The following is a 20,716-nucleotide window of genomic DNA, read 5'->3' as shown; positions in this document are numbered from 1 at the left end:
AAAAACTCAAATCATGACAAATGACTAAGAATTTTTAGTTAGTAACTATAAACAACCTTGTTTCCATAACAAGTTAAACATTGAAGCAAATATCGCATACACAAGAGAGCACCATGTACTCTTTTACACTTTTATTATTTTGGTGGTTGAGACAGGGTGTAGTGTATCCCAGGATGGCTCTGACCTTGCTATGTAGCTATGGCCTTGAACTTCTGAGCCTTCTGCCTCTGCCTCCTATGTTAGGTTACAGGTGTGTGCAATACTTAGGGTAAGCATGTAATCTTTCATGTAGTCCAGTAAAGGAGAGCCACAATCCCAGACTACAACCTGTTGCACCTGCACAATTATTTACATCACTTCCTTGCAGTCTCAAAGTATCCTGAACTGGACAATAAATTCTATGGTGACTCTTTAAAAGCTGAATTAATTGGAGTTAACTTTGTACAAATATAATCACAATCAAAAGACAGATACAGTTATAATCAACTACAGCAATAATTGAGAAGGAACAGATAAAAACAACAATCTTAAGGATCTACATAATTCTAAATTCCAAGAAACTGATGTAATGAACAATATATCCAGAAACCTTTTCCAGATTCTAATAGCTGCCTGCTTGAGATGGCAAAAAGCACCTTTCCCCATCTCAAGTGAGTAGTGATGCCTATTCAGTGATGCTCTTAATGACCTGGAAAACCTTATGGATGTCCTTAGAGCCTTTCAATCTTCCTCTCCCTAGAAATGTTTCCTGCAATGTAACTTTTTTGTCGTTATTTTAATTTAAAGCAATAATAATCTTTGAGATAGAAATAACAAAATGCTAATTTAAGGATTACCTGAAAACCAACTGTAACATACAGGTCTGATGTAAATTTGCACACATAATTATAACTTTTAGTAAATACAAGAAGCCTTAATATTCTATTTATAGGGCTGGAGAGATGGCTCAGTACTGACTGAGTACTGACTGCTCTTCCAGAGGTCCTGCATGGTGGCTCACAATCACCTATAATGGGAGCTGGTGCCCTGTTTGGGCAGGTAGGTGTACATGCAGATAGAACACTCATATATATATATATATATATATATATATATATATATATATATATATACATAAGTAAGTAAGTCTTTAAAAAATTTTATTCTGTATTGATTAATTACTTTTTTTAAAATTCAACACAGCTTTGCTTGGTACATTAATGTCACTGTACTTTTGGCATTACCTGCCCCATATTACTGATGCCTCAAGCAGTCACTCTTAAAGCCAAAAGGGTGAGACAGAGATAAATGTAAAGCACTTTTACCTAGACAAGTCCCACTGCTCAACCAGAAGGGCACTCCCAATTCCTTTAACGTTTTGGCTGCTAGTTGCAGTAATTCCTTTGCCCTCTTCCGAAAGGCCATAGCATCCACAGTGTTATCGTCAAGGTACTGCTGCAAGTTTAAGAAACAATTATCTATTATAACAAATCCCTAAACTGCTAGAAACATTGCTATGATATCTGAATTAAACTTGGAAATTAATACCGTATCTTTTTTCTGTTATAAAAAGATACAAATTTAGAAGTTTTTGCTATGTGAGAGCATGAAGGCCTGAGTTTGTATCCAACACCCACGCAGAAGCTGGGAGGTTTGGTGTGCATCTGCATCACCTGTGCTATGGGGGTAAGGAGGGGATGGAGACAGCCAGATCTCTGGAACTCACTGGCCAGCCAGTCTCCACCAGTTCCAGGTTAATGAGAAGACCCTATCTCAGAAAATAAGGTGGAGATGTGTGGCTGCTGCTAGCTTGCCCACGTTCTGGTGGGTGGCCCATAGCCATGTGCATATAGGAAGCACTAACTGGATTCTGTGGATTATAAAACATGAGAGGACATGAAAATGGAAGAGGGGTGTTTTCGGCAGGAGTACACAAGACCTGGGAGTGGATGCACTCAATTATGTAACAGAGGAAGACACCCAGAGCCAACCTCTGGCCTCACAGACACAAGCGTGCAACTGCGCCCACAAACCGATACACACGGGCACACATGCACACCCCACAAGCCAGCAATCTGAGGTGATAGTTACTTCTTAGTCACACATTACAATAATTAGATTTTAGAAGAAGCCAATTTAAAAGGAAAGAATACAAAAAACTAGGATTCCCCAATGATGCGAATTTAACTCTTACCAGTTTCCTCTGCACAACAGAATTTACTAGGCTGGGCAGCTGGGAGAAATGAAGAACAAGTGATAGAGCCAGAAGCTTATTTAAGCAAAATAGATTAAATGATGTTTTTGTTGTACAGTCATTTACTTGTTTTTTAGAGACTGAGTAATCAAGCAGAGTAAGACACTTTTTTGTTGCTGTTTTGGTTTTTTGTTTTTCAAGACAGGGTTTCCCTGTGTACACTTGGTTGTAGACCAAGCTGGCCTTTTCACAGGGATCCACCTGCCTCTATTTTCCTGAGTGCTGGGATTACAGGTGTGTGCCACTGCGCCCGGCTGAGAAAGACACATTTTGAATCACATCATCTGTTTTTGACTCTAGGTCCATCTCCTTTTAGTCAGGCAGATCATCTCACAAAGAGTGTAAGCTCTGGGAGCAGAGGACGTTTATTTTATCAATACACCATGTCTAGAACAGCATCACCACATCTGGTAAATGAAAGAATGGAAGAAACAGGTTTCACTGGAGCTAATGTCGTCAGTTATAATTTAAGGACAGTAACTATGCTTTACAGAGCTACTCTATGTATCTGAATGAAACCCTTTTGTAAAGTGTAAGGATTTGTACTACTGTCATCTTTTACTTAGCCATCTAGCTTTTCTGATTTCCTAAATTTTATTCTGAAACTGAAGAAAACAGCCTGAATGCTTCAGTGATAGTTCACTACAGAGCAAAATATAAAGTACTTGGCCTAGCAGACCGAGGACACGGGTCTAGCCTCCCTGACTACTGGTATAGCCTCATCACTAGCCTTTTTTTACATGTACTATTTTAGCAATACAATGCAACTTCTCAACCTGGCAGTGGTGGCACATGCCTTTAATCCCAACACTCGCAAGGCAGATGCAGGTGGCTCTCTCTGAGTTTGAGGCCAGATTGGTCTACACAGTGAGTTCCAGGACAGCCAAGTCTACACAGAGAAACCCGTCTCAAACACAACAAAAACAAAACCAACCAATCAAAAGCTATATGCCACAATCTTTCTAGTCTATGTGACTTTATTTTTTTTTTTTAGTATGCCTCTGACTAACAAAATCATGTTTTCAATCCAGCCTCTGAGAAATATCCCAATCTTCCTAAAAAGACAGGTGAGTTTATTTCCCCAGTGTTTCTACCCAACACTTACTAATACACAAGTAAGAGAAAGCCAAAGGAAAGGGTCACTTTCTCTATCAACTTACAACAGTTACCACTTACACATACTTTTATTCTTTAAAATTAAAAAAAATAATAAATTTTAAATTCTTTAAAATTTATTCCTTATTTTATGTATATGGGTATTGTGCCTGCACGTATATCTGTGTGCTATGTACATGCCTGGTACCTGTGGAGGATAGAAGAAAAACATCAGATCTCTTGGGAATGAAGTTATAGATGGTTATGAACTGCCATGTGGGTGCTGGGAATCAAACTCGGGTCCTCTAGAAGAGCAGCCAGTGCCCTTAACCACTGAGCTCTTTCTGTACCCCACGTTTAATTCTTATATTCAGCTGCAACTGTGGCTGTACCCTCACTTCCTCAGTGAGGCCTTAAGCATATGACAGCAGATACTGCATTGACTCCCACCGAACCCAACAGCTTTAGAATGCTGCCTGCTACCTGCCACACAGTAGGTAAGCCACAAGAACTGTTGAGTAGCTAATGAGGAAAAGTTCTGACAGTGTCCTAAAATGCCTTGTGTTCTTTCAAGAGCAAGCAGGAGAGAATATAGTTGACAGAGAGATATTACTGGGACAATAAGGAACAGAACCACTATGTGGATCTTGAGGAAAAAGTGTCCCATGAAGGAGTGTTTCCTGCAGGTTAATTATTCTTATGGATCAAACAAACTATAAAGGATCTCTTGAAGTAAAGCCTTTCCTCAGCCCATACTTTTTAGAATCTATGACTGGAATGAGAGGTACACGTTCCTATGCTTGTAAGAGAGAATGCCTAGAGCTAAGTTTAGACACTAGTTACCACTGAGACTACATGACAAGCCAATAATGACTGTTAGTGTTAAGTGGCATCTTGAAGCTACAATTTTCCTCTCTGTAAAGGTCTCCAGATGTAAACGTTGTTTTTTATTTCCTCAGATGAAGGGATGAGATGAGAGCCATACCCAAGTAGTGTGAACACATGGTTGGGCTGAGCCCAGAGTGTTTCTATCTAACTATCCCTATGCCTAGGCCTGAAAGCTTCTAGCCTCCTTACAATCCAATCTTCTGCAGGCCTGGACCTTGAAGGCTTTAGCTCCCAAACTTCATTTGCTAACCTAGGCCTACAATGTTTTCCGTCTTTGAGATTTCCTACTGAATAAGCTCACCCTTTCTAGTTCCATTCTGGCTGGTTCAACTCTGCTGTTTTGGCTCAAAACTCCTCCCCAAGCTGATTGATTCAAATCGGCTTCTCATTGAATTGCTCTGCTTCGAAAAACTGTCTCTGAACTGCATGAACTGAACTGCACTGACCGCATGAAATGAAGTCCACTGAACTGTACTTAATTCCTGTATCCGTGCTCTTTTTTTTTTCACTTTGTGACTAATGTTTATTTTTTTCTTTTTTTTTTAATTTTTCATCAGTTACACTTTATTCATTCTGCATCCCCCCATAGGTCCCTCCCTCCTCCCCTGCTGACCCCACCCTCCCTCCTCCCTCTGCATGCATGCCACTCCCCAAGTCCACTGATAGGGGAGGTTCTCCTCTCCTTTCTGATCTTAGTCTATCAGTTAATGCTTGCTAATAGAGGGATAAAGAGTTTTCTCCAGTAATGAGCCCCTTGATAGGTAATCCAATGTTGGCTAATTAGATCTTATAACTTAATCAGGCTAGAGATAATGATTGAATTCACAGATTTCAGGAACATATAGAAACAAATATATAGAGACATACGCAGTAAGTGTCCCTGTTAAATGAGAGAGTCTGCATACAGCAAAACCCAAACACAATGGGCGTACTACCTATTCCCCAGATCTTAGATTCTACAAGGGCCATGGCTTAGAGAAATGGCTGATCCCAGGGCTGCAACAGGAAAATCATAACATGGAATCTAGAGAATCTATATTTTGCTAAAAATGAAAAAAGATGGAGACAAGCCAGAAGATACAGAAGCTATTGTGAAGAGTTATCTACCAGCCAAATATGGAGCATTCTGAAGATTAAAATAAATGATAAAAGGGCCTGAAACTCATTAAGCAGAAAACCACAAGTTTCTTATCTAAACAATAAATCTGATGAGAAGTATAATATTTAAATAGTTACAAAATCACTTGCAAACAAATGCTTCTCTTACAGAGGAGAAAACGCTAAGTCACAAAAGTGAAGCAAGCAGGTATGATCTGAATTGAGTGAATGAAGCAACATCAACAGTGTTCTTTTCCTTTCCTCTGAACTCTGACATTTACACCAGAGGGAAAAAGGGGGCACAAGACTCAGGAAGTAAATCAATTTTAAAAGTCTCAAAAAATTCCCCAAAGCTTCAAGATTCACAAGGCCTCAACCCTAGGCTAGAAAGGCAGTCAACGTTTCTTGGGTGATGAGACTGGAGATGCTCCCTAGAAGCTGCAGGAGCTGTAGGGTACGCAGCTTCTTAAGGGTCACTCACACAGGGCTGAACTTCTCAGTGACACAGCTGACTCTGAGACATCCACACTCTTGTAACTTCCCACTCATGCCCTTGTAATATCCTTAACAAACTTACCATTTCTCCAAGCTAGACTTCAGTTTTCTGTGCCCTATCTGACCTGAATACTGTTTGTTCACGCTTCCTCAGGAAAAGTCATGCAAGAAGCCATAATGGGGCAATCAGGTAGCACTTTATGGGAGATAATGAAAGAGCAAGCATAGCACCACTGTTTCAACTAAGGATATTTAGTCTAAATCTAACATGAGAAAGAAAGAAAGAAACAAACAAACAAACAACAACAACAACAAAAAAACCCCACAGAGACAGTTTATAAAACACCTGATGTAATCTTTGAAATTATCCAAGTCATGAAAGTAGGGGGAAAACTGAGATACTAGCCCAGACTACAGGAAACTAAAGAAACAGGAAATCAGTACAGCATATGACTCTAAACTGAATCGTTTCAATCCAATGCTATTATTAGAACAACCAGAAAAACGTGAATGTAGACTTTCATTATTGTCTTAAATTATTCTTCCTATATTCCTTAGCAGGCTTCGAACTTTTTAATCTTCCTGCTCTGGCCTTCCAAATGTGAAGATTACAAGCGTGTACCACCATGCTTGTTTAGATTGATATTTAGAGCAATGTAAGTTAATTCCTGATTTTCATTTTCAGATATAGAGAATATTCTCATTAAAAAACAAAGCAAAACAAAACAAAACAAAAACCACTAAGTTATTTGAGGCTTCAGGATCCTGGATTATAGTTTATTCTCAAATGTACCAGAAAAAAAAAGTGTTATTTGTATTATACTTACAACTGTTATGTAAGTCTGATACTGCTTTAAAAAAAATCATTATTACAATAAATGAGAAAGCTTTACTTTATTAGGCTTATTGGATTAGTTCATTGCTACAACAGTGCATTTCATTTAAGACTGATGGCGCCACCAAGTGTTCAAATGGGTATAAGTTAATTTTAATTTGAAAGTGTACACGGCTGGTATTTTATTTATGGTTCTAACATAAGAAACAAAGAATGAAACATGTAAGAGGATAAAGATAAAAATAATTACCAAGCCTTTTAGTCATTCCACATCAGTAATATTAACACAATGGCAGGAGTGAAAAACAAATTAGACATCACAAATGACATGGCTGCAACTGACTCCTATGAATAAAAAAGATTCCTGATACCAAGAAGTTCACAAAATCGGGAGGATAAGAGACATTCACAATTCATTGTGGTAACTCCTTGGGCAGAGGTGGGCAAAGCTCTTAAGGCAGGAAGCACCAAACTCCATCCCTTCTACCTCTTTTTACTATGTGGTGGAGGCAGAACTTGCCTACAGAACAGGCTTATCCACACATGCTGCTTCTAATCCAGGAAGCTCAGGAATTTGACAGCGGTACAGTAATAAATTCAAATAGGAATAGGAATAGGTAGGAAAAACCACTTGGGATGTCAGGTGTAGGTCTTGGGTATCATACAGTATCTGAAAAGCCTTGAATTTGAGTGTTGGACACTGGGCACAATAAAAAAGTCGATACTTAGTTTCTAGTTATCTATGTCCTAGTTTGCTTTCTATTGCTGTGATAAAAACTATGATCAAAAGACAGCTTGCAGGAGAAAAGGGTTTAATTCATCTTACAACTCCCAGTCATACTCCATCCCTGAGGGAAATCAGGGCAGGAACTCAAGGTAAGAACTGAAGCAGAGAGCGTTCACGGAACACACCTTAATCTCAGCCCTTGGGAGGCAGAGGCAGCCAGATCTCTGTGAGTGAGAGGACAGCTGGTCTACAAAGTAAGTTCCAGGACAGCAAAGACTATTATCAGAGAAGCCTTGTTTTGAAAAATAAAAAACAAAACAAAACAAAAAAGAGTAAACTGAAGCAGAGACCATGGAGGAAAGCTACTTACTGGCTGCCATATCTTACACAACCCAGCACAAGTGAAGCGCTGCACCCAGGGAGCTGGGCCTCCCTCATCAAATATGAATGAGGAAAATGCCCACGGACTTGTCTACAAGAATTAAGGTACCAAACCCCATGTCAAACTGCCTGTTTTCACTGTACCTCTGCTTTCATATGAGGTTACAGTTGAACATTCACACCCATCAAAATCATTTTTATAGCACTACAGTCAGAAGCCTATAAAGCTAGAACAGCAGAAGAAAAACCAAAAACTCAGCTGGTCTTTGTATGGCACTTATTTATCACTTGACCAAACACACACACACACACACTGATACTCCTATTTAGCACCAAACCTTTGACAAAAAAAAAAAAAAAAAAAAATTTCCTACTTTCTTTAAGTCTTTCTATGTCCACATGGTCTCACTTCAGTGGCTATATTCTAAATCAACTTGAACTTCTTTTTAAAACTGTACCTTTAATGTTTATGAGCTATCATAACTGTGGCATGAAGCCAGTATTAACCCTATCAGGATCAAATAAAATAAAACAATAAGTATATCCGCGTTTCCCATTCTGGGAAGAAAAAAGTTTGTACGCCTGCGTGCGAGCGCCCCTGGGCGAGTCTGTGTGTGAAGCCCAGGGTTGCTTTTGAGTTAGCTGGCTGAGTGCTGTGGCTACAAACTTGCCGTACTAGCCAGCAGAATTTAAGTTTTCCTTTTTGAGACAGGGTCTGTTGGCCCAGGCTGCCTCTGCACTCACTACATAGTGGAGAATCACCTTCAACCCTCTGCTACTATCTTCCCAGTGTTAGGATTATAGGTACCTGCTCCCACGCCTGATTCATGTGGTGATGGAGATCAAAACTCAGGCCCTATGCATGCCAGACATGCTCTCAACCATCTGTGCTGCATCCCCAGACCACAGAAAAAAAGTTCAGTTTTTAACTTTAAAGTAAAAGAAAATAAATGGGAGAAAAACAGATAAACCTAACAAGCCATTTTAACCTATTTTGCCTCAGCCTCATTTCCTCTTGAAAACTAAAATAAACATAATATTCTCTTTAATTCATTTAGAAATGCATTACTTGGTTGTCTCTAACCTGAAGGAATGCCCGAGCTTCTTTATACCTGCACTCGATAAATCTGGAGTGCGGCACTTCTTCTAGAAAGCGCCCTGGGTCTTTTGGAATAAGCATCTCTAGTCCATCAACAGTAACTTGCTGTAACTCTGGCCTGAAAAATGAAGGTTGGAAGATTTACTATCAAGATTTAATCCAGAAAGCTGGCAGCCTTTTAAAACAGCAAACATTAGCAAAGGAACTAAATAAACAACAGGTGAATTTTCTTCAAATCCTCCAGGCTTCAATCAGCAACTTTAGTAGGACCTTGAAAATCTGACATCAAACAACAACACAATTTCAGTTTTAATTATTTCCACCAACATAGCTAAATTTGGGTATGAGGTGGATTTCTCTCTATGAATTCAACCCAGGGACTGTACCACTGTGGTACACTGCTGTCCTTCTTTTAATTTAATTTAAAAAAAAAAATTTTTTTTTTAAGACAAGGTCTCCCTAAGTTGCTGAAGCTGGCCTTGAACTTGCAATCTTCTTGCTTCAACCTCCTATGTAGCTGGGATTACAGGCCTGTGCCACTTGGCCTGGCTTAGTGCATCTAAATAATTTTATAGATATTTTGGCATGTTAAGCAGAAATGAAAGTTGAATAACATCATTTCTGTTATCAACTTAGTTTTTAAAAAAGTATATAGTTCTTACAGTTAAGAAATGCTGAGTAAATTATACTGATTTGGGAGCATCATTGACTGGAAAAGACATTTGGAACCTACCTTCTATGAATATTTCTTGAGAACTTTCTATGCCTCTATGTAAAACTATAAAATATACAGATGGCTTTATGTACTGGCACACATTATCCTCACAAGTTATTTTTTTGGTTGGTTGGTGATTTTGAACTTCACTGAATTATTAACTAGATGTTGAAGTAAATTTTTATTACCTTAAAGAACTAAATGATTTCCTTAAAAATAAACTTTTGAAACACAAATATGAAAAAAATGAATAAACGTGAATAGTGGCAAAGATGTCAATAAAATAACAGGATACAACATTGAAATAAACTATTTCTTAGAACCCACTAATCATTTTTTGCCATTTATATTCCTGACTTCTCTAGTTTTGAACATTTTTTTTCAGCTGTTTTTCACATGGGTGGTTTTAAACACTAATAAGAATACAAGAATAAATGTGCCCTCATGGTCCTAAAGCATAACAATAAGCAGTGTTTTTCTGAAAGTGTCCCCAAAAGGTTTTTGGCATGAAATTCTTATAAGAATGATAAACTTTAAGGTAAAAGATAAAGAAAGGAAAATATTGCTCTGGGTTATAAAGCTGATATTCATGGTCCAATTTTACGATTCTCTTCAAAAACTTGATTCTTGGCAGCAGTATTTTTATTATTGTGATAGTTAAGGATATACTTCTATACAGAGTATTATTTTTACTTCCATGATAAATAGTCTTAGTTTTCTGAGGCAACATCTCTGATTACAGCTGGGCTGGCCTGGAAGTTGTCATTTAGCCCAGCCTCCCCTGCAGCTTGCAACTCTGCTGCTTCAGCTTCCTGAGTGCTAGGACTTACAGGTGTAAGTCATCTCCTCAGGCCGTAGTGAAAATGGAATAAAACACCAAAACATACACACTCAAATGCATGTATGATATAAAGCATAAAACAATGAGTTATAAGCATTTGTGTTTTATCTTTATCATAGACAACGAAAGTTGTCAGCACCTCTGGAGTTCTCTGTGTACCCCACTTAGTCCCTCTCTACCCTTCTCCATCTAGGGATACATTCTATCTTGTTTTGGGGGTAACTTTCCTTACTAAATGGTACTAAAATAAGTACCATTATTCTATTTTAAATATATCCATGGAAACAGTATAGCTCTATAGTGTTATTCTTTTCTACCTTGTTTGAGATACTCAGTGTTGTAGGACCCATCCACACTGTTGGAGAATTGCAGCGGCTTTCCTGGAGGTATAATACTTCAATATATATAATATTATTAATTTGTTATTATTTATTGTTATATATTTACCTGTCAAAAGCTCCAGGATAGCGACCAAACTGTAATTTCCGAAAAGGAACAAACTTCCTGTCCATGTGCCCTTTGAGTCGTAGGTGACCATGCCAGAGGTAGTTGCCACTCCTCTCATGAAAGACCACCAAGTGGATAGCGTGAGTGGCCAGCTTGCAGACATAGTGCAGAGGGATTTCAGTTCCAGAAAGCGAGTCTATTCCATCTAGCCGAGGATCTTTGCTTTCAATCTTTAGGCACTGAAATCCTATATTCTCAGCTACCCGAAACCAGCCATCCTAGAAGAAGACAAGATTAAGTCTAAATATTTAAAACCAAATACTAGTAGCAAAACGAAAGCAGTTGTCATACCATTAATTAAGGCATATTTTTGTCTTAATTTGCTGTTTTGCTAAAACATTCTTTAAAATGAGAGTAGTGAACAGAAGGTAGTCCTGAAAGAATAAAGTAGCAAAAGAAAGCTACAGAGAATGGAGAATATATCTAAGGACTCTGAAAATTAATACAAATTTCTCCCATGGGATAAGAATGTTCATTTAGTGCTCGCTCATTAGTTTCTATGAAGATGTTGACAGCAGGAACGAAAAAGCAAACCTGCAATCCTCATCTCCTAACACTTTAAAAACGCTGTAACAGAACCCACATTACAATGCAAACATCAGGAAACAGATTGTAATGCACTGTAGGACAACATATTTTTTCAAATCATTAGATTTAAATCTCACCTATCAAAATTATCCTGTATGCATACTTTAGTAGATGGTTAACTATTACTAAGAGTATCTGCTGATCCAATGGATATATCTCCACAAGTCAAGCATCTATGGCTCAGGGAACATTGCGGAAGAGTGGTGGGAAAAATTTTAAAAGCCAGAATATCAGGAAGCGTGCTGGGAAACAGTCCTCCTAGAAATGGCTGGTGCAATTCTGTTTCAATTAAAAACAGAGAGTATCTGCTAGGTATGGTGGCCTATGCACTGGAATCCTTGCAGAAAGATTATAAATTTGAGGCCAGTCTGAGCTACAGTAAACTCCTGATTCTTAAAAACAAAACAAAACAACAACAACAAAAAACCAAAACACTTTTATTTCACTAGGAATTTATAAGCTCCAAAGAACTTTTACTTATATTCTTATGTTTGCATTTGGATATGATATCCACTCTACAAAAGAAGCATCGTAAGTATTAGAAGTAAAGAAACATTTAAGGTCATTTTTCAAAACATAATACACAAATAATACACAAAGCTACTTCATGTGTATAAAGTGCATGCAAGGTCAGCATATGCGGTCAGCAAGGAAGGTATGCTCATGTCTACCCTACAGTGATGGAACATAAAGCTTTAAGGAAGTATGTCTTGCTGGCCACACAATTCAGAAATAAATACTGAGGATCACACCTAGACTATGAGGCTTGTTGACAAGGAAGCTCACCTGCTGAGCCTAGTTGACCTTTCACTTCTTCCAGGGACTCTGCTCATGTTAATTTTGTCAACTGTGCGTATTTCTTTCTTCTAAAGTAGCAAGTGTATTGCACTCAAGAGACACTTTGGAAATGTGGAGGAACACATTTGGAAATGTGAAGTCAGAACACTGGTGTTGTGAGAGACCATCCTCTGAGCCAAGCAATTACCATCTTGGGGAGTTCAGCTGTGCCCTCCTGACTGTTTCACACACCCTCATGAAGGGCTAGGGAGGCTCTCAAGACCTTCACCTGAGTATCCGACAGCTCCCTAAACCTGCTGTATGCAGTTCTGCCTTAATTGCACAGGTGAAACTCCTGGGGAAGGGCTGGAATATATATAGGTAAGTGCAGGGTGAGGGGAGTGTGTGGCTAGGAGAGGGACGCTTCACCCATGTTATAACAGGGAAGGTCACTGTTAGGTAAAGGCTTTCCAGGTGAGGCCTCTTGTGTAGGGAGCACCCACACCCAGGGAGGGAGGGAGGGAGGAAGGAAGGAAGGAAGGAAGGAAGGAAGGAAGGAAGGAAGGAAGGAAGGAAGGAAGGAATCTATGCTCTGTAAGCCAGGAAACTCACTGGTTTCCCAGGGTAAGCTTTGGTGGAATCCCATGTTTGTCACTGAAACCTGATGGAAAGGTATAGACACTGTTTATCTTCCCCTCTGGGAAGGACTTTTAAAAACAATTGTTTTTTTTTAATAATCTAAAATATGAAACTCTATACTTTATCTTACATAACTTAAAATATCCTACCAGATAAGAACCCTTTCCAAGATAAAATAACCATATTAATGAAGGCACATTATTATTATTATTACTGAGAAAAGGGTTTTGTTATGTAGCCCAGGCTGACTTGTAATTTTCCTATTTCAGCCTCCTGAATGCTGAATTATTTTTCTGTTGCTTCCTACTTTGAAAAATTGTATTATTTACAACAATGTCATGTACAGCAAGGGTCTATATTTGCCGTGATCACACTCTGCAAACTCACTGACATAGACATATGACTCCCTTATTAAGCTTACAATGTAGTCATCCCTGAACTTTTACACATTGGAAGATCATTACTTCATTTGATCTGTAGGTTATAACACTGTATTGACTTGGGAGAATACATATGTAACGGTTATAATTTCTACAGACTTTATTTGAGGAAATGATGATATCAAATGCTCTTTGTAAAAAAAATTGTTCATCAGCACCATAGGCTTTTTCTATAAGAAACTCGGTCCAACAGAAACGAGCTGCCAACACAGACATTTACACATCTCCCCAGTGAGGATACTTGTCCACTTATCCACCAGCAGCCTGTGGGGCCTAATCACCCCGTTGGGTTCTTTTCAGTCTCTTGTTCTTTTGTTTTGTTTGAGCAGGGTCTGTGTGAGACAGGGTTTCACTATGCAGCCTTGGCTGGCCTGAAATCCACTATGTAGATTAAGCTGGCCTACAGCTCATAAAGATCTGCTCATGCCTATGGAGTAAAGGCATGCAGCACCTCACCCCGCTCAGTCTCTTGTTCTTAAACATGAATCAAGATCAGCACAAACTGCTGAAAATCTGTACCATAAAAACACACAAGTCAAACAAAATAAACATGCCATAAAAAAGATCTAGCAAAACAAAAAGGTATTAGAGGACAATTTATTAGAAAAATAACCCCAAAACTTAACAATCTTTAGTGACACAGGCAAAAGCATTCCATGAACAAAAGAATGCAAGAAATTTAAGAAAACAAAATTTTAGACAAAAATATTAAACCAATGGCATTAGGCTTTTGCTAAAAAAAAAAAAAGTAGAACAGTTGAAAAAGAGAGAAAAAAAATCACAAAGCAAAATGAAGAAAATAAAATTATTTGTTTATATTAGAACACTGGGACCAGGAAAAAGACAAAACCAAGAATGAAAGACCCACAAATCAAAGGAACAGAAAGTAGGAAAACGGTGTATTATATCCTACTGAGCTTTTATGTTTCTATTTCAGAGTTCACAGTTGCATTCATTATTCACAAGTATATGAAAAGAGCAAGTAAAAAAATAAAGGATAATCATTATGAGAAAAGAAGTATGATCAGAGTAAATGAATTTCATGTGACTATTTACTCATAATAATGTGGAATGACTATGTGTATCCATATGAGAATGTGAACTAAATTCCTCATCTATGTGAGATACTAGTAATGAAGTGTAAGCATTTATAAATGAGGAGATAAACAAGGTGAAAGGACTTCAAGCCACTGGCTCTAGGACTGAGAGTAAACTGTGAGAGGAGAGGCAGATATTGCCCTAGTTTACTGAGCTTTGCATTACTATCTGGCCTTTTGAACTTAAAACTAGTATTGTTTTGCTTAAAAATAAAAATTAAGCTTTAAATACCATATTCTCAATTTTCCATAGCTTGAAACAATGTTAGAATGTAAAACAAGAAAAAAAGCAAGCCAACAAAGACCATTACATTTGCACCTCACCTGTTTCTCACCTGCATCCCTGCCTAGACAGAACCCAGACAAGATGCCAAGTGCATTCTCCGACACCGAGTTTGAGGCAACTGAGAAGCCTGCTCAATTCCTAGCAGTTCATAGCCTGCTGACCCAGTGCACACCATCACTCTGGAAGGAGTTCCACCTGCCACTGTCAACATGACAAATCAAACCTGTAGAACTTGTGCATCTCTCATGAGGCCTGACTAGTGATGCTCATTTAATCTGATGCATGCTATCTGCTATCTTAATCTCTTTCTCACCAGACTCTAGCACATAAATGTTCTATATCCCTACATCACTGCATTGAGGATCAAGTTTACGACACATAAGCCTTGGGGGAACATATCTAAATTGTATGAAAATCAAAATCATGACAGATATTTGAAATAAAGCATGCACCCCTGTCTGCCTTTCATCTTGAAACTAAAAGCAATTTAGAAATACAAGTTTAGGTTTTTGGATACATCTGAAAAGCACTCCATATGAGTAGCGCACTAATACTGTGTGCATACAAAATGGAGGAACGGTGCTATAGACAAAATCCTAGGCTGAGGCGTACCTTCTGCAACACACGGTGGGAACACAGCCCCTCCCTGCCTGTCTAACTAATGGAGATGCTGAACACCCATGCTGACCTCCTCAAGGTCATGATTATAGTCAAGACTGTGATATCTGAATAGCAATTTACCAGAAGCTTCTGAGAAAAAATTTCCTTAAAAAGATGGATTTTCCCATTTCTTCCTTTCATTCCCCTGTGTTAAGCATGGATGTGATGTGTCTATGACACTACAAGAGTTATGCTGGAATGATTGTGGAAATGGAGAAAAAACTTCAGCCCTGGTATCAGTAGGAAGACAAATGAACATCAATAGTCACCATTATTTTACCCTCTTACTAGAAGAGAATAAATGTCTTCTTTGTGGTAGATATTGTATCCAGCTACTTTATAGCTGAAAATATTCAATCCAATTTACACAAAGAACTTTGGATGTTTTACTTAAGCTGGTATAATCTCACACTATCTCCATTAGCTAAAGCAGTGGACTTACCTCATTCTTCCATAGGTGATACTGGAGTGCAAATACAGTGAAGTCTCTTGGAACACAAAAAAATCTGCACTCTGAAGCAGACCCTTGAGTAGTATTTTTCACTTGTTCAACGTTTTTATTAATTGATTCCAGAATCCAAGGGTCAATAAGGAACACTGGCACATTTTGGCTGGATGTCAGCATAATAAATTTCTTAACTGCACGCTGTTTGAGAGGAAGAGAATCTCTTTGAAACCACTAAGTCAATAGAACTTTTTCCTGTACTAGGAACTGAACCCCGGACCTCACACATGCTCGGTAAGTGCTCTGTCATTGGGCTCTTTTCCCAGATCCCTTTTGTATTTTCATTTTGAGAAAGGGTCTCATTGAGTCATAGGTTAGCCTTAGACTCATTATGAAGCCCAGGCAGGCCTTCTTCTTCTTGTACACATGCTGTCCGATTCCCTGTAGGGTGATTTAAAGGCGTGGGCCACTAGGCCTAGCTCACCACAACTAATTTTGTTAAATTAGTTTTCTAAGACCATAGTATCTACCCAATAGACAGCATGCTTATCACTGCACTAGGAATAAGCAAATAAATAACACACTTGTTTCCTGTCCTCAAGAAGTGCGCAGTCTACTGAGGAAGATAACAAGTCACTACAATTCAAGGTAAAATGCACTACAACAAAATGTAAACAACCTAGCACAAAAGTAGAGACATAGGAAGCCAAAAATGGCCACTTATGATGATGACTGCCTGTATCTTCAGCACTCCAGAGGTAGAGGTAGAAGACTACCACAATGTTTGAGGCAAGCCTGGTCTACACAGAAAGTCCCAGGCCAACCAGTGATATACTAGTGAGTCCCTGTCTCAAAATAACAGCATAAAAGAAGAGAAAGCAAACAAGCAAAAACAAAATAAAAACAAACAAAGGGTTTTTTTTTTTTTTTATTAGTAACCCAGCATTATCTTTTATTTTTACAACTGTTGTTGACACAGGGTCCCAGGTAGGCCAGGCTTCCCTTGAACAGTGTCTGTAGCTGAGGATGGCGTGAGCTCCTGGTCCCCTGCTACCATATCTGGTTTATATAGTGCTTGAGACTGAACCCAGGGGCTCCTGCACGCTAGGCAAACGCTTTAACACCTGAGCTACATCTCAGCTCTGCCCTCTCAGTATTGTTTCTAATTCTTAATTACATAGAAAAAAGTGTATTTTAAAATGTGGATGTTTTGAAATTTTGCAAAACAAAAAATATACTGTATATATTACATTATCTGTTCCTTTCATTTTACAAAGAAAACACTGAGATTTTTATTCCTGATTATTAATTTCTTTTATATTCATAGCTCAATTCTGGTCATATGTTCACTTGTTTGGGAAAGCAGTATAGTTCAGTGGACAAGAATTATAGAGATGTAAAGTTAAAATCTGGATTCAGATATTTACTAACCAGCTAACCATAATCCACAACTAGCTAAACTGAGAAAAACAATACATACTGACTTCTTAACAGTCCACAAGGATAAGATGAGACATTCCATGTAAAGCACTTGGTAGAGGGTCGACTCCTCATGTCCAAGGTAAACCAATGAATGAAATAAAGACAATACAAACACGCTAATTGAGACTTCTTGTCTATCATACATACCCATTGTGTGCTATCAAATCCAATTCGGTTTCCTTTGGATTTTGATGAACCTGTTCCATTCTAGTATAGAGAATAAAAGAATATTTTAGTAAATTCATAGCCTAGCATGTGATTATCCAAATGCTTATTTTCATACTCAGCAGCAAACAATTATATAATAAACCAAGAGGCAAAACACTGACAGAGTACGGTAAATTACTGAAGCAGTTCAATGGTATGGCCAGCTTTTCTGAACCAATTAATGCCCATCAAGAAGAGCATTCTCACTCATATTCCTATTTCTATCTGTCTGTTTCCTGTTCTCCTACCCAATGCTTCTCTCTGTCCTGCCTTAGCCTCTCAAGTCCTGAGATTATAGCACAAACTAGCTGGCTCTCTGCTATTTCTCTGAAATTAGAGTTTGTCCACATATTGAATTAGTAATGAGATGACAAAGTGAGTTTTTAAAAAGTATACTAATGAGCAGTTCCCAAATGCCCAGTTCTGTTCTATACTTCCAAATCAAAAGAAAAAATTGTTTCCTCCCTCATCTATTCTCTCTCAACAATCCTGCAAAGCAAGTGGCATTATTCCTAGTTGAGATGGCACCAATACCCACAATTCTCATAATGTATACTATTATTTCACATGTTCTAGGTGACTTACAAGTTAATAATACTTTTTAAATGTCCAGATTCAGAGAGTCAGAAGGAGGAAAGCAATATCAGTATTCGTGACCAGCTCCCAAATACTGTGAAAATAAATAGGAAAAAAAAATGTCTGATGGTCTAGAGATAAGAAGAATGTTTTACACTCAGACAAGTTTGCCAGCTCCTTATGCTTTCAGTGTTTTCTACCTATGAAGTATAACAGAGAGGTTGCTGACAATCAATTAAAATCGTCTCATCCTGCAAATACAATGTGCTCAACATTCCAAAAAAGAAGGTCCTTTTCTCATCAAATTGCTTACTCAAGGGCAGGTAACAAGACCAAACTGTCTCTGTATCACCATGTCTGGCATAGTGCTTGGTTAAATAAATGTTAGTTCGAATTTGTTAACTGGAAGCGAAAAGAAGGGAGGAAGAGTAATCAAGGTGGAGCTGCATTCAGTCTCTCACAAATCTGCAAATTAGTAACAGTTGAATACAAATGGACATTTGAGAAAAACACAACAAAATAAGATCAAACAATAACTTTGTAATCTTCAATCTTAATAAGTAATGGAGAGTGAAGAAAGTTATTTTTTTCTCACTGCAACCCTACCTTAATATAGCAAACTGATTTTGTTAAGTTTGGAACAAGGGCATTTCTAGTGAGCTAGTAGATTATTTTATAGCTTTTTTGGAATTAAGATCATAGATCATAAACTCTACTCTTTTAAAGTGTATAGTTGACTGTATGTATGGCTGTCAGAACACAGTCCAAGAATGGAGTTGTATGAGGGAGTTCAGAGTGCATGTGAGAAAAGAAAACTCCAAGACAACAAGACAAGAGTCTTGTGACCTCAGTTTCTTCAAAACACAAAACTCCTCTTGGACTGTTTTCATGTTCCTCCCAGGTGTTGCAGATGGGAGTGAGTTTACTTCAGCTCTTGTTAACCATGTGCCTGTATAAAAACATGTTTTTGCTACGTGAGGCTTGTCCTTGTGATTGTAAATTTTACTCAGGTGACTTTATTTTACTTTCCAGGCAGGGTTGCTCTGTATAACCTTGGCTGTCCTGGACTGTTTTTGTAGACCAGGCTGGCCTTGAACTCACAGAGATCTGCCTGCCTCTGCCACCTTAATGTTAAGATTAAAGGTGTGCACTACCACAACCAGCTAAAAGTCTCATGTAATAGCCAGCTTTATTCAGAGCATCAGACAATTTATATTCTAAGGGTTAAGAAGAGTCACCTGGTCTTCTCATTTTTAAGCCTGCTCTCCCAGGTCCATGCTGCCAACTAGAGTGGTAAACATACAGTTACAGTTGATACTATCACCTCTATCTTGAACATTTCACATTGTTCAAACTATATCCTTATTAGCAGTCATTCCCCAGTCTTCTTCCTCTGTGCCACCACACTAACATACTTCTTATCCCAGTATTTGGGAGGCTGAAGGCCAATATGGACTACATAGTGAAACTTACAATCAAAGAACGAAGCAAAATAAGCAACAGAAATCCAACTCTCACTTGTCTGCACTTGTAAGCACACAGCTAACTATGCCTGTTCACTGCTGTCACTGCCAATTCCTGATGACTGCTGCGTAGGGTCTTCATTCTGCAGAGCAATCCTACTTTCCCTTCTCCATTAATGCTCTTTAGCATATTTTCCTTATACCATCTGTCTGTGATATTGCTTTTGTTTTCCTGAGAAAAGGAATTGGAGAACTTTCAAGTACTCCCAATACTTTGCTACCTAGTGAAATTACATCCATACAATCTGACTTTCCTCTTTTCATAAGAAATGAACTGTCTGTATTCGTATTTGTAGCCACTTCTCTTGGCCACAGATATTGCTCCAGCAACTTTCCTTTCTCTGCTGGACACAATATTATTTTTTCCATTAAAAATAATTAAAACAAGAAACAAACAAAAACTTCTTGACAGCTCTTTTCCCTGACAATTATTGTTCTCCTTTATGCAAAACTCCCAGTGAGCCAGGTGGTGGTAGCATATGCCTTTAATCCCAGAACTAAAGAGGCAAAAGTAAGAGGATTTCTGTGAGTTCAAGGCCAGCCTCGTCTATAGACCTAGTTCCAGGACAGCCAAAGCTATATAGAGAAACCCTGTCCTGAAAAACCAACCAACCAACCAAACTCTAAATAGTTGCTCTCATTGCCTGTAATTCTTTCCTGTGAAATCACTTGCACTCAAACTTACTCTGCCAAACACTCACAACTACTATTGACTTCCACAATGCTAATTCCACTGGTTGTTAGCTCTACCTCATTTCATCTACCAAGGCTCAGTAACCCTGCCTCACTGGAATACTTGGTTTACTGGACTCTTATGATTCCCATACTTCAGTCTCTGCTGTGTCTCCCTGGTGTTTGTACTTAGTCTCACTAGCTAGTTCTCAATTCTTTGAAATGAGCTTAAGGGGCAAAACTCAGATCTCAAGACATTCTTTTAAATCTATGTTCACTTATTTCGTATCTCATTGAGTCTTGTCGCTTTTTATTTTTATTAAAAATTTACTCGTGATACATATATATAAGCAAGACACTCATACACATCGACTGCATGTGTGCAGTTCCTGCAGAGGTCAGAAGAGGGC

The 20,716-nt window shown here is 38.4% G+C and overlaps 1 protein-coding gene across 5 annotated transcripts in view; it reads right to left on the bottom strand.

Moving 5' to 3' along the window:
* Positions 1–20,716, bottom strand: part of Fktn (fukutin) — a 54,458-nt gene that overhangs the window by 22,103 nt on the left and 11,639 nt on the right. For all 5 annotated transcript variants that reach the window (XM_021654856.2, XM_060379926.1, XM_060379924.1 and 2 more), the window contains 5 exons: positions 17,476–17,535; positions 15,844–16,047; positions 10,855–11,132; positions 8,837–8,969; positions 1,305–1,434 (listed from right to left, as the gene is read on the bottom strand). In XM_021654856.2, the coding sequence (XP_021510531.1) occupies positions 1,305–1,434; positions 8,837–8,969; positions 10,855–11,132; positions 15,844–16,047; positions 17,476–17,535 (805 nt within the window). The remainder of the gene's footprint in view (positions 1–1,304; positions 1,435–8,836; positions 8,970–10,854; positions 11,133–15,843; positions 16,048–17,475; positions 17,536–20,716) is intronic.

The sequence above is a fragment of the Meriones unguiculatus genome, chromosome 3 (assembly GCF_030254825.1).
Source record: "Meriones unguiculatus strain TT.TT164.6M chromosome 3, Bangor_MerUng_6.1, whole genome shotgun sequence".
NCBI lineage: Eukaryota > Metazoa > Chordata > Mammalia > Rodentia > Muridae > Meriones > Meriones unguiculatus.
This window is presented reverse-complemented; position numbering and strand designations above follow the sequence as displayed.